Consider the following 13,155-nt stretch of genomic DNA (forward strand, 5'->3'; position numbering starts at 1 on the left):
TGGAGCATCGTTACCTGGCTGTTGCAGTCTTCTGGAAGCTGATTGGAGGAGGCGGTAGAGAGGGCATATGGCTTCATTTTCCTGTACCAGGATGGCACTCCACAGAATGGGACCCTTCTGATTCTCTCTGGTGCACTGTCTCCAGAGAATGTACTTTGAGTTGGGACAGGGTTGGGGAGGGGAAGGTGGTGAGGATGTTCCAGGTGACAGAGGAGATATGGAGACCCAGCTGGTCATTTTAAAGATTCACAGCCAACAACCCCCCCGCCCCCCATGTTTAGCCTCACCCTCCATCCTGCCTTCAGAGATTCCAAAGCCTCTAGTTCCTAAGTTCCCCCGTAGCTGACCTCGCTGCCTTCTCCCTGTCCCTCACTGATCCCACACCCCCGTACTCACTTCTCCCTGACGCAAGCACTTGGGTTCAACATTTCATGGCCTGCTTTTGTTTTTTTAAAGCCAGGCAGCCACCTGCTTCGTGACTGCCAAAGTCTTACTGAGATCTCTCATCTGCTGCTGTCTTCTTTCCCATTGTCCTGTGTTTCGTGGCTTTGTGTCTATTTTATTCATTCTCTCTCATTTTTTTTTTTAGTTTTTAGAAATTTGTTTTCTTTTTTTTCTTAATTAAAACAAATATTTGGCCTCACTATACAACATGTGGGATCTTAGTTCCCAACCAGGGATTGAACTCATGTCCCCTGCATTGGAAGCACAGAGTTTCAACCACTGCACCAGCAGGGATGTCCCATTCAGTCTCATTTTAGTGGAGCTTCAGGGGCAGACATAAATTTGCTATGTTTAAGCAGAAATTGGTCCATTCATTTTAAAACTGAGGGAATTATGGCAGAAAGGGACAGGATCCTTTTTTTAAAAAAAAAAACAAATCATTGGATTTATTTTCAAAAATTTGAGCCTGACATCTTAATTCATAACTAGCAGCTGCTGTGGTTTCTGGCAGTCACAAAAATAGGTGAAAAGGAAGATGAGGTTTCAAAGCAAATGTTGAATAGAGTACTTAAAAATATGTTCGAATCACATTCTACTTTAAAATGGGCATTGGAGGAATTCTTTGTGGACAAAGGCAGTGGTTCTCCTGTTGTCCTCCAGCTGTCGTGATTCTTGGTGGCCTCTGACCATCCATGATTATCATCAAAGCTATCCTTCTCCCCAGACTCTTCGTTCTTGTTTTTTCCCTTCTAACTTTCCAATTCCCCACAGTGGCTGCTGCTGGCAGTTTCATCAGAGAGGGACAGATTCTTGCCCAAAGTCACATGGTGGGCGAATGACAGGGCTGGACAGGGTTAATGACAAGAAACTCCCAACTTTCCCATGGGTGAGGTCAGAGTCCTGGGGAGGCCCCCAGAGAGACCTTTTTCGGGGAGGAGGGAGTGACTCAGACAGAGTTGCAAATGGCAAGGTTTGGTAAAAATGGTCCAGGATTCAGGTTTCAAGGAGATCTGGCTTCAGGCAGCCTCACTCGAAGTAAGCCCCTTGCTCTTTGAGCTGCGGTTTCCGCATCTGTGGAATGCAGGAGTGTGAGGATCAGGTAAGATGCTGCCCTACTAATCTAGGGACAGGCCAGATGCCTAGGGTGAGAGGAGGCTCATGTACTGTGGTCACAGAGACATGCACGTTTTCCAGAGTGGGAGCCAGTTCCTGGAGGAGATTTGATACACAACATGGATTGCTGCTGGGCCCCTTTCCTCTACCTGTGCCTCTTGGCGTCTCAGAGCAGGATGGCAGGTAAGAGGGCTTCCCTGAGGTGCAAGAAACATCCTAGCCGGGACTTCTGACTTTGATGTGAAGCTGGGGTGGCCTCAAACCAAGGAGATTGAAAAGAGGGCACTTCTGCCCTGGGGCAGAAGAGCCAGAGGCCATGGGATGGCCAGGGGTGGGGGATGCTGGGGGGACAGCTGTGGACAGAGGCTGAGGCGGTTGTTGGACTCGTTCCTCGCAGAGGCATCCCAGGAGACCCTGGACTGGATGAAGAGAATGGAGGCAGCAGCTAAGAGGAGGAGCAACATGTCTTTTGCTGAGTGAGTCGGGCATCCCTCCTCGCCTGCTCAGAGTCCCCTCTGCCTCCACCCCCAGCCTGTATCTTGACTCGGTGGCCCAGGGGCACTCCAGTGTAGACTGCTCATTCATTTATTCAACACTCATTTACTGAGTACCTGCTGTGTGCCAGGCACCAAGCTCTGGAGCTGTGGGATGGACGTGCCCCTGTTCTCGCTGAGTTTACTGTCTGGCTGGGGGCCCTTAGCTGTGGGCACCATGAGACCAGTGCAGAATCGTGGGTCTCTGTGCATTTTTCTGGGAAGGGGCTCCAAGAACGGACTGGGCTCTCCGAGGTCTCTGACTCAAAACCCTAGGTGCTCAGGGTGACAGGCCAATGCTGATAACCTAACAGGGAAGTGTAGGGACTGTGGGGCATTTCAGCCAGTGGGGAGCAGCCAGGGAAGGCTTCTTGGAGGAGGTGGCGATAAAATGGGACCCAAGCAAGAGTTAATGGGAGAAGGAGATGGGCGGGGTGGAGAGGTAAGGGTGTGCCAGGAACACTGTGTGTGCAGATATTTGGAGGTGGGAGTGACAGGGGTGTGGGATTCGGGGAGGCTGTGGAGGGTCCCTCTTGCTTCCATCCTTACCTGGGGATCTGGCTGTCTCTCTCACCCTCAGTCTCGTTCATGGCCTAGAGTTGAGGCTGCTCAATGCCAGCTTCGGGGGCCACAACCTCACCTTGCAGACGCACATCATCCAGGCACTGGCCTTCAGGCTGAACTGCAACTTCACTGGCCTCTCTCTGAGCAGTGCCGCTGTGGAGAAGGCCCTCCAGGTCAGAGATGCCCAGGGATTGAGTGTATTCAGAGCCCCTACCCCAGAAATGCTCCAGGGGTTGAAGGTCTAGACTTTCCCCAGGGCCCATCACCCGCCTTCCCACCAGCCCGGGCTCTGGACTCTGCCTTAATAGCTGTGAGCTGTTGTTCAGTCACCCAGTCGTGTCCAGCTCTTTGTGACCCCATGGGCTGCAGCACGCCAGGCTTCCCTGTCCTTCACTGTCCCCTTGAGTTTGCTCAAACTCATGTCCCTTGAGTCAGTGATGCCATCCAACCATCTTGTCCTCTCATCCCCTTCTCCTCCTGCCCTCAATCTTTCCCAGCATCAGGATCTTTTCCAATGAACCAGTTCTTCACACCATGTGGCCAAAGTACTGGAGCTTCAGCTTCAGCATCAGTCCTTCCAATGAATATTCAGGGTTGATTTCCTGCTTTTGCAGGTTCCTGGGGTGAGGTAGCCCCCTGTGAGGGCCCTGGTGTGATTCCTGCAGAATGCCTGGGTGTTGGGTGCTGATGTTCCATCCTCAGGGCCCCACCTAAGTGGGAGAAAAGACCCCAGCTCAAGACCAGAACAGCCTGAAGGGAAGGCCTAGGCTCTCGGGTGGAGGTGCAGCCTGGCAGGAGAGGGTTCTGTGCATGGAGGCTCCAAGATAGGAAGTGCTTGGGGGCAAGGCCGGGAGGGCTCCCCGGAGAGTGGGGAACAGTGAAGGTGTTGTGGGTCTGGAGGACTGTGGACATGGGGCCCAGCCTGTCTCTGGCCCTCTGCAGGCCCAGCCCCAGCACGCCATGCAGTTCCCGGCCGAGCTGACCCAGAATGCCTGCAGGACACGCTCTGGGGATCTTCGTCTCATCTGTATCTACTTCTCCAGCACCCGCTTTTTCCAGGTCAGCCCTGGCTGGTGGGCCATGCAGGGTGGGTGCTGGCCCCTTCCTGGGGGCAGTGCAGGCATCCATGTCTCCTCCTGGCCATCTGCAACCTCAGCCAGTCAGCGCCCCTCTCTGGGCCTCTGTCTGAGCAGAATAGTAGGAAGGCACTATTATAATATGCAAATGAGACTTAAGAAATCTTCTGTGTGTGCACCTGTCCCTAAACGGGAGGCAGACAAGTAGGTCACAAGATCTTTGTCCTCAGAGAACTCTCTATCTCAACAATTAGACCAGGACCTTAGAGACTTAATTTTAGCTCAAGGTTAAGTATAATCATAGATTCAAAGGGATGAATGAGTCAGGGTGGGGTCAGGATGGTTCCCAATTAGCAATCCAGGAGGGCTTCCAGAGGAGGTGCCTTTTAAGCTTGGCTTTGAAAGTGAGTTGGGGTAGGGTGAGGTGGAGGGTACAAGGCTGGAATCCATTTAACAAATGGGAAGTGAGGGTGGAGGTGATGAGAGACGGGGCTCCACGAGAAAGGGGCAGCACGTGCAAAGCCTAGCAGGTTGGCACAGCTGCGCACATGAATGCCATGCTGCTTGTTCTCATCCAGGGAGGAGGGGCTGGGGAAGGGGGTTCTCAGACCTCATCCAGGGTCTCCTTCTGTTCCCTCCAGTCAGCCCTCCTTCTCTTGCCCTTCCAGAAAGACATCAACTCATCTCTGCTCAGCAACTATGTTCTGGGGGCCCAGCTGAGCCATGGATACGTGAGCAACCTCAGCGAACCAGTGAACATCAGCTTCTGGCACAACCAAAGCCTGGTATTGTTGGGGGACACCCCCATTTCCAGCCCATCCCTACCCTCTTGTAGCTATCCCATTGAATGTTGTTGGTTTGAGCAAACCCAGCCCTGTGGAACTATCTTAGAAACAAACTGCTTTAAATTTTATTTTGAAATGTTTTGAAAATTCCTGCCAAAGAAATGAGAGAGAAGCTTTTAGTCACTCATTGGTCAGGATTCTTTGAATCACAAATGATAGAAAATCAGCTCAAGCCAGGTTGAACACAAAAGGGAATTTATTGCCTCCTGTACATGAAATGTCCATGACTGCTTCAGGTACAGCTGGATCCAGGAGCGGATACGGTGCCGTAATGGCTCAGTGTCCATTTCTCAGCAGTGGTTTCCTGCCTTGGCTTTCCATTCTGTGGCAAGATGGCAGCTGAAGTGCTGGACCTCCTTCCCCTCTTCTCAGGGGGCTCTTTCTTGCCAGTGCAAATCAGGATCCCATAACAGATCCAAAAGGTCCAGTCGCATCATGTGTCCGTCCCTGAACCATCACAGTTCCCAGGGGGATGGGGTGGACTGGCCAGGCTGTGGTCACATGGCCCAGGGACTGGGCTGGATTTATATGACCTGTCACTGGGAGAGGGGTGGGTCCTCAAGGAAAGTACAGATGTTGATGCCAAAAGAAGGAAGAAGGGCTGCTGGGTGGGCACAAGCCCTGAAGGCATTCCTGCAAAGCCCAGAGCTCCTACACTCTGGCCCTATCTTCACTCCGTCTCATCAGAAGTGCTCTGCACTCCCAGTTTCTCCGTCATCATTTCATTTCATTCTTCTGAGCTTTTGCCCCTGCAGTTCCCTCCACCTGGTATGTCCTTGCTCCACTTAGAGAAAATCTGATGTGTCCTTTAAGGCCTCAGTCCTCATTGTCCCTTCCCTTCTCAGGACCCCTCCACCCCTTCCTCTGCGGGTTTCCATGGCATGCCTGTTTCATTTCCCTCACCTCTCCAACCACACAGCTTGGCATCAGGGTTGTCTGTAAATGACTCTCTCCCTCACTGGGACGGGTCTGGACCAGCATTGTTCCCCATGGCGAGGAGGGGAAACGGGAGAGTTGATCATAGAGCACCTGTATTGGCCAGAGCTGGGTACTCAAGATTCCTTCTTGTCTTTGATGACTCCACCATCCGTGTGACTTGAGTATGCGTGCTACGTTGCTTCAGTCATGTCCGACTCTTTGCAACTCTATGGGCTATAGCCTGCCAGGTTCCTCTGTCCATGGGATTTTCCAGGCAAGAATACTGGAGTGGGTGGCCATGCCCACCTCTAGGGGATCTTCCTGACCCAAGGATTGAACCCGCATCTTTTATGTCTCCTGCATTAGCCACTAACACCACCTGGGAAGCCTGTATCTTGAGTATAAATGATCCCATTTTGCAGATGAATAAACTGAGGCTCAGAGAACCTCTGTGACTTTCCCAGGTCTCTCTCAGAGTCCAGGGTGGAGGTGGGGCTGGAATCTGGGTCTGTCTGATGCTAAAGCACAGCTGGTGCCTGGTAAAATGTTGACAAGGGTGCAGCTGAGTCACGTTTGGCCCCACAATTTCCAGACCCTGATCCATGCCCTTCCCCACCACCCCTTGGATGCACCCAACTCCAGCATTTCCTTTTAGGAAGGCTACACAGTGACCTGTGTCTTCTGGAAGGAGAGAGCCAGCAAGCACCACTGGGGGGCCTGGAGCCCCGAGGGCTGTCGCACAGAGCGGCCCACACCTTCCCAGGTGCTCTGCCGCTGCAACCACCTCACCTACTTTGCTGTTCTTATGGTATGTGTGCATCCAGTCTGGACGAGGGTGATCAGAGGTGCAGAGGGCCCCACATCTAGGACAGAGCAGAAAGGTAAAAGCTGGCGCAAGGGACAGAAATCCAACTCAAAGGGACTTAATTGGGGAGGGGGGGAAGAAACTTACGAGTTCATGTTCCCTGAAAGGTTGGGTTAGGCTTCAGGCATGGCTTGATCCAGGGACTCAATATCACCAAGACAGGACTCTACCTCAGTCTCTCCACTGCGCTTGCTTTGTGCTAGCTTAGTTCTCAGACATTCTCGCCCCGCGGAATAATAATATGGCTGCTAGTGTTTCCTGTTGTAGGTCCTACTAGGGTTCAGGTTTCTTACCAATTCTGCCAGCCAAAATCTTGGGACTGAGTCCCATAGGCCTAGAGTGTGTCACATGTCCATCGCTTAACCAATCACTGTGGGCTCTGGGAGGGCTCTGATAGGCCAGGCCTGGTGCCCTGACTGCACACAGCAGGAGCAGGGGAGGGTCCACCCCAGGGCCTAAGAGAGTGAAGGTGGGGAGGAAGGAGAGGTGGGAGTCGAGAGACAGAAAATCCGCTGTGTCTGCCACGGCTGTTTTCAAATCAGGATCGCGGATGGGATTGTAGGGGATGGAGGCTTGGAGCTGAAATCTTGGCAGGTCTTTGATTCAGGCAGGAGAGGGCATTTCCATGCTTCTGCCCCTGCCTTTCCCCCCACAGCAACTCTCCCAGGCCCCTATCCCTGCAGAGCTGCTGGCGCCTCTCACCTACATCTCCCTGGTGGGTTGCAGCATCTCCATCGTGGCCTCGCTGCTCACTGTCTTGCTGCACGTCCAGGCCAGGTATTCCCCTGCCCTCATGCTGGGCCTGCCCACCCACTGCTGCCCAGAATGCCTCCTTCTTTTCTACTTGGCCCCGCGAGAGTCAGGTGGGCTTTCCCGGAAGGCAGAAGGCGGGATGGGGGTGGAGTGGAGGCAGGAGACCAGCCTCACTGTGTGTGGCTGCTATTGGGTCCCTGCCCCTCTTGACCTGTGTCCTGGTCATTAAGTGTCTATGAGCCCAGGGAGTGGCGCTGCCTGGTGACATCCAGGTCGCAGAAGGCCATGCTCCCACCCGCAGGAAGCAGAGTGACTCAGTCACACGCATCCACATGAACCTGCATGCCTCCGTGCTGCTCCTCAACATCGCCTTCCTGCTGAGCCCTGTGCTGGCCACGCCCCCAGTGCCCGGGGCAGCGTGCGTGGCGCTGGCCGCCACCCTGCACTACGCGCTGCTCAGCTGCCTCACCTGGATGGCCATTGAAGGCTTCAACCTCTACCTCCTACTGGGGCGTGTCTACAACATCTACATCCCCCGATACGTGCTCAAGCTCTGTGCGGTGGGCTGGGGTAAGCACCGTCTCCCTGCCCTCTTGCTTCCTGAGGCTTCCCGCAGGTCTAGGGTGTCTGTCCCCTCTGTCCTTTTCTTTCTCCTCCATTGCCATGACCACGGTCACCATCCCTGCCAACACCCACCACCACTTCCTACATGACTATTATCACCACTTCCACCTCCAGAACGACTCTCCTTACCATCTTCCGTACCATCATCAGTCACCTCCACCGTCGCCTCCACCTCCATCACCACCACCATCCTCATCCTTGTGTTCACCACCATCTCGTACCACCGTCATCAGCATCCCTAGCCTCTCTGTTTCCTCACCAGTTCCCAAATCCTCTCTCCAATTACCTCCCAGCCACACCCTCCCAGCAGGACCACTGCTGCTACAGCTGCAATCCCACCCTAGAGCCCTCACTCATATCAGCCTTCTCTAAGTGTGTGTGCGAGCATGGGCGCTCAGTTGTGTCCAACTCTTGTGACTCCATGGACTGTAGCCCACCAGGCTCCTCTGTCCATGGGGTTTTCCAGGCAAGGATACTAGAGTGGGTTGCCATTTCCTTATCCAGGGGATCTTCCTGACCCGGGGATCGAACCCACGTCTCCTGCATTGGCAGACAGATTCTTTACCACTGCACTCCCTGGGAAGATCGCCTTCTCTAAGGCCACTAGGCAGGCTAATTCCTCTGAGTCTGGACCACACTGACAGCGGCTGGGGGCTCAGAGCAGTCTCCTTCCTTCCCCACTACTTGCCCAGTAGAACTGTTATAGCAGCGCATCTCTGGGATCTCCTGACAGGACTCTGAGCCTCTGTCCCACTCCTCAGGGGTCCCGGCCTTCCTAGTGCTGCTCCTTCTTGCCGTCAAGAGCTCAGTTTACGGACCCTGCAGGATCCAGCTCTCCGACAGCCAGGGAAACAGCACGGGCTTCAAGACCATGTCAATGTGAGTGCGCTCAAGGCTGCGGCAGGCTCCCTGGCTCTGGCAGCAGGGTGACTAGGTCCTCGGGCTCTAGATGGGGCGTCCTGTGGGCGGGGCGCTGGCTGCGGGGGCCGGGAGGGGGTTGCGGCTTCCAGAGGGCGTGGTTTCCAGGGGGCTTTGCCTCGCCCCTTCTGCTGGATCCTCAAGGTCTCCGGCTGGATGAGTTATTACATCGCCGCCAGCTAACTTTAGGAAGCATCTGCCTCCTGGCAGCTGTCGGCCAGACACGCTCCGGCGGCTCTCAGGCTCTGCGGTGGAGCTCAGCTTCTACCCGACTCTCCTTTCTCCTCATCACCTTGCTTCACTCACTCTCCTGGCTCCTCCCCACCCCCCGACCTGGGCGTAGGATGGCACCGCCAGCTCTCAAACCCTCCTGGTCGGAGAAGAGAGTGTTGTGGGGGCTGGGAACAACCCAGGGACCGGGCACAGCGTATGTGTGGGGGGGAGGGGGGTCTCTGGGGGGCTCTGAGGAACAGACTCTGCCCCTCCTTCCTGTGCCCTAGGACATTAATCTTTTCCTTGTGATGAAATGTTTCTAACAGGCAACATGGAAGGAACAGCTTAATAACCCCTTGTAGACCCATCACCAGCAGATGGCCATGTGGCCTTTCTCCTCTCCTGACTGAGATCAGCTCAGGCCTGCTCAGGGCTGACTGATCCTCACAGCGGGAGCAGGTGGTATTGTCAGCCCTTGTTTACTGTCAGGGAAACGGAGGCACAGGCAGCTGAGGAGCCCTGCCCAGGGAGACCCAGTAGGGGCAGGCAGAGGTGGGACTTGGTCACAGGCAGCCTGACTCCCTGGTCCCCAACCTCTGCCCACCCCAGCCTCCGGGAAATGAGAGTTCTGGGCACAGTGCCGGGCTTTTTAATTCAGTTCAGTCGCTCAGTCGTGTCTGACTCTTTGCGACCCCATGAATCGCAGCACGCCAGGCCTCCTTGTCCATCACCAACTCCCGGAGTTCACTCAAACTCATGTCCATCGAGTCGGTGATGCCATCCAGCCATCTCATCCTCTGTTGTCCCTTCTCCTCCTGCCTTCATTTCTTCCCAGCATCGAGGTCTTTTCCAAAGAGTCAGTTCTTCACATCAGGTGGCCAAAGTATTGGAGCGTCAGCATCAGACCTTCCAATGAACACCCAGGACTGATCTCCTTTAGGATGGACTGGTTGGATCTCCTTGCAGTCCAAGGGACTCTCAAGAGTTTTCTCCAATACCACAGTTCAAAAAAAAGAAAGCTGAATGCCAAAGAATTGATGCTTTTGAACTGTGGTGTTGGAGAGGACTTTTGAGAATGAGGCTGAGGTGAGGTTAATTCCTCTCACTGTGAGGGTCAGGTGGTTTCTCTGAGGAAGTGTGACTTAGGACTCTTTGAATGTGTGTTTTATTATATAATTTGCTGACATGGGCAAAATAACTGAAGTGACACTTCCATAGGACAGGAGGTGGGTCAATGCAGAGGTGTTAGTGAGCCCCCCCCAACTAAGAACTGGCTTCTCCTGAGTCTTCCTCACCTCTCCCCCACTCCTCTTACCCTGGATTTTGCAACTTTCATTCACTTGCATTTAAAAAACCCTTACTACATATGTATGTATTCTTACAAAAATTTTTACATGTTTTATTTTTAAAGTTGAAGTATGATTGACATATAGTGAAAGTGAACGTCGCTCAGTCGTGCCCGACTCTGCTATAACCATGGACTCTAAAGTCCATGGACTTCTCCAGGCCAGAATACTGGAGTGGGTAGTCTTTCCCTTCTCCAGGGGATCTTCCCAACCTAGGGATCAAACCCAGGTCTCCCACATTGCAGGTGGATTCTTTACCAGCTGAGCCACAGGGAAGCCCAAGAATACTGGAGTGGGTAGCCTATCCCTTCTCCAGTGGATCTTCCTAACCCAGGAATTGAATCGGGGTCTCCTGCATTGCAGGCAGATTCTTTACCAACTGAGCTATCAGAGAAGCCCATATAACACTTGACATATAATGCTATATTAATTACAGGTACACAGCATAAGTTAACATCCGTCACCATATGTAGTTATAGAATTTATTTTTCTGCGGTAAGAACTCTACTCTCTTAGCAACTTTCAAATATGCAATGCAGTATTATTTATTTTTATTTTATTTTTAACTTTTTGTCCGCACTTCACAGCACGTGGGATCTTAGTTCATGGACCAGGGACTGAACCTGTGCCCCCTGCAGTGGAAGCATGGAGTCTTAACAGCTGCTGGTGGTTGTTGTTCAGTGGCCCAGTCATGTCCAACTCTTTGCAACCCCATGGACTGTGGCATGCCAGGCTTCCCTGTCCTTCACTGTCTTTGGGAGTTTGCTCAGACTCGTGTCCGTTGAGTCAATGATGCCATCCAACCATCTCATCCTCTGTCACCCGCTTCTCCTTCTGCCCTCAATCTTTCCCAGCATCAGGGTCTTTTCCAAGAAAGACCCTTAATGGCTGGACTGCCAGGGAATTCCCCTGCAATGCAGTATTACTAATGATAGTCATCATACAGTACATTAGATCCCCAAGACTTACTTATTTTATAACTGGAAGTTTGTACCTTTGACCCACTTCACCCATTTTTTACCCACCCCCACGCCCTGTGGCCTGGCTGGAAAGCCAGGTTCAGGATTTTGCCATGTGTGCAGTCAGGCAAGAAATGATGGGGACAGGATTCAGGAGACAGTCCAGAGGCCTAGGAGACCGTGGCTTCCCCGCCTCGGGCCTTGGGAGCCGTACCCACCCCGGCACTTACCCCTCCCCTGCAGATGCTGGGTGCAGAGCTCCTGGGTGCACAGTGTCCTGGTCATGGGCTATGGTGGCCTCACGTCCCTTTTCAACCTGGTGGTGCTGGCCTGGGCGCTGAGGGTCCTGAACAAACTGCGGGCACAGGAGAAGGCACCGGGCACCCGGGCCTGCCGGGACGCCATCACCGTGCTGGGCCTCACCGTGCTGCTGGGCACCACCTGGGCCTTGGCCTTCTTCTCCTTCAGTGTCTTCCTGCTGCCCCAGCTCTTCCTCTTCACCATCTTCAACTCGCTCTACGGTAGGGCCTGTGGACGGTGAGGAGGAAACCCCTGGGGGCTGGGTGGTGGACAGCAGGTACTGGTCTACTGCTGAAGGGCTCCAGGTCAAGGGGGCAAGTCAGGGGCTGAAGTTTGGCCCCAAACAGGCTGGTTTGGGGCTACGCCAGCCCACAGAGAGGGGGCACCTCCTTGTAATTTGCACAAAGGCAATCTACGGGCTTGCAGCTGGTCCTCCAGCTGCTGTACTCCATCCCTTTTGACTTCCTAGAGTGAGGGCTTCTGAACATGACTCCTGGGCCTCAGGGAGGCCCGGCTCACCCCGACCGAGAAGGCGCCTGGGTTTGGAGGGAGGCCCCAGGCGGCTCCGTGGTCCCGCTGACTGGTCTTTTCTTGCAGGTTTCTTCCTCTTCCTGTGGTTCTGCTCTCAGAGGTGCCGCTCAGAGGCAGAGGCCGAGGCAGAGATGGAGGTGTTCACCTCCTCCCAGATGGTGCAGTAGCCTGGACGACCTGGACTTCTGGCCCGGAGCTCCCAGCCTCTCTGGCTGCCTGCAGAAGAGAAGATGGCAGGCCCGCTGCTGGAGGCCAGAGGCCACTGTCGCCTCTTGGGGGCCTTTTCCACCTCCGTGGCTTCCCCAGGCCCAGAGGGCAGGATGTTGCTCTGCCTCCTCTGGCATTCTGCTCCAAGGCAGGTCAGCCCCACGTGGGGGCAGCCAGCTCGCCCCTGGTGCCTCGGCCCAGCTGGCCAGGCCTGTGACCAGAGCACTGGTCGCGGAGTCAAAAGGTCATGTTTCAGCGCCTGGCTCTGAGTCTCACTATCTGACCTTGGACCTGTCATTTCTCACTGACCCTCGGTTTGCACATCTGTGACCTGGGGACAGATGGCTCTGGTCTTGCCCTGTCCCAGAGCTCTATGCAGATTGAATGAGACCAGGGGGGAAGAGGTCATAGTAGGGTGGGGCAGCTGGCCTAGGGCAGCTGGGGGCAGGGTCTTGACCAGCTGGAAAGGCTCTGCTTCCTTCCTTGGGGAGAGGGTCATCCCAGGCCGGGAGTCCCCAGCCCAGTGCTTAGAGACCCACCTAGTGCTTGAGACCTCATCAGCCTGTGTCCGAAGTTTCTTTTCCGTTTGCTCCCAGATTATGTGGACTAACTCCAAGCCCACCTTTCCCGAAGATCAGAAGATCCTGTCCTTCCCAGAGGCTCTTCCTCCAGTCCCCAGGCCACTATAGGCCATTTAGACTACTGACTGGGGCCATAGGACTTCCTGGAGGTGGGAGGGGAGTGCCTCGTTCCCCTCCACCTGAGCTCCAGTGGCCAGGCATTTTGAGGACTGGGCAGGTTTGAATTTCCCCTGGTAGGTGTGAGGATGTAGGTTCTAAATCTCACATTTGTTGGTCTATACTCTTGGAGCTGGGAGGCGCCTACAGTATTTATAAATTGGTATAAATTATGCAAGTCTCTTGTTATGCTGCACATTCTTGTTTTC

At 54.1% G+C, this 13,155-nt stretch overlaps 1 protein-coding gene across 1 annotated transcript; it reads left to right on the forward strand.

Annotated features, from left to right (window-relative positions):
• Window positions 1-1,676: 1,676 nt before the first annotated feature.
• ADGRG5 (adhesion G protein-coupled receptor G5) lies at window positions 1,677-12,169 on the forward strand. Its single transcript, XM_052656622.1, has 11 exons — window positions 1,677-1,740; window positions 1,955-2,033; window positions 2,671-2,827; window positions 3,597-3,713; window positions 4,399-4,515; window positions 6,149-6,301; window positions 7,014-7,135; window positions 7,413-7,681; window positions 8,497-8,614; window positions 11,415-11,692; window positions 12,069-12,169. The coding sequence occupies exons 1-11, from the start codon at window positions 1,677-1,679 to the stop codon at window positions 12,167-12,169; spliced, it is 1,575 nt and encodes a 524-aa protein (XP_052512582.1).
• Window positions 12,170-13,155: the final 986 nt, after the last annotated feature.

This window comes from Budorcas taxicolor, chromosome 18 (genome assembly GCF_023091745.1).
Source record: "Budorcas taxicolor isolate Tak-1 chromosome 18, Takin1.1, whole genome shotgun sequence".
Taxonomy (NCBI): Eukaryota; Metazoa; Chordata; class Mammalia; order Artiodactyla; family Bovidae; genus Budorcas; species Budorcas taxicolor.

Coding starts and splice junctions, on each gene's coding strand:
- ADGRG5 (XM_052656622.1), top strand. CDS start 1,677: ATGGATTGCTGCTGGGCCCCTTTCCTCTACCTGTGCCTCTTGGCGTCT. Junction 4,516..6,148: donor TCTGGCACAACCAAAGCCTG/GTATTGTTGGGG, acceptor ATTTCCTTTTAG/GAAGGCTACACAGTGACCTG. Junction 7,682..8,496: donor GCTCTGTGCGGTGGGCTGGG/GTAAGCACCGTC, acceptor CCCACTCCTCAG/GGGTCCCGGCCTTCCTAGTG.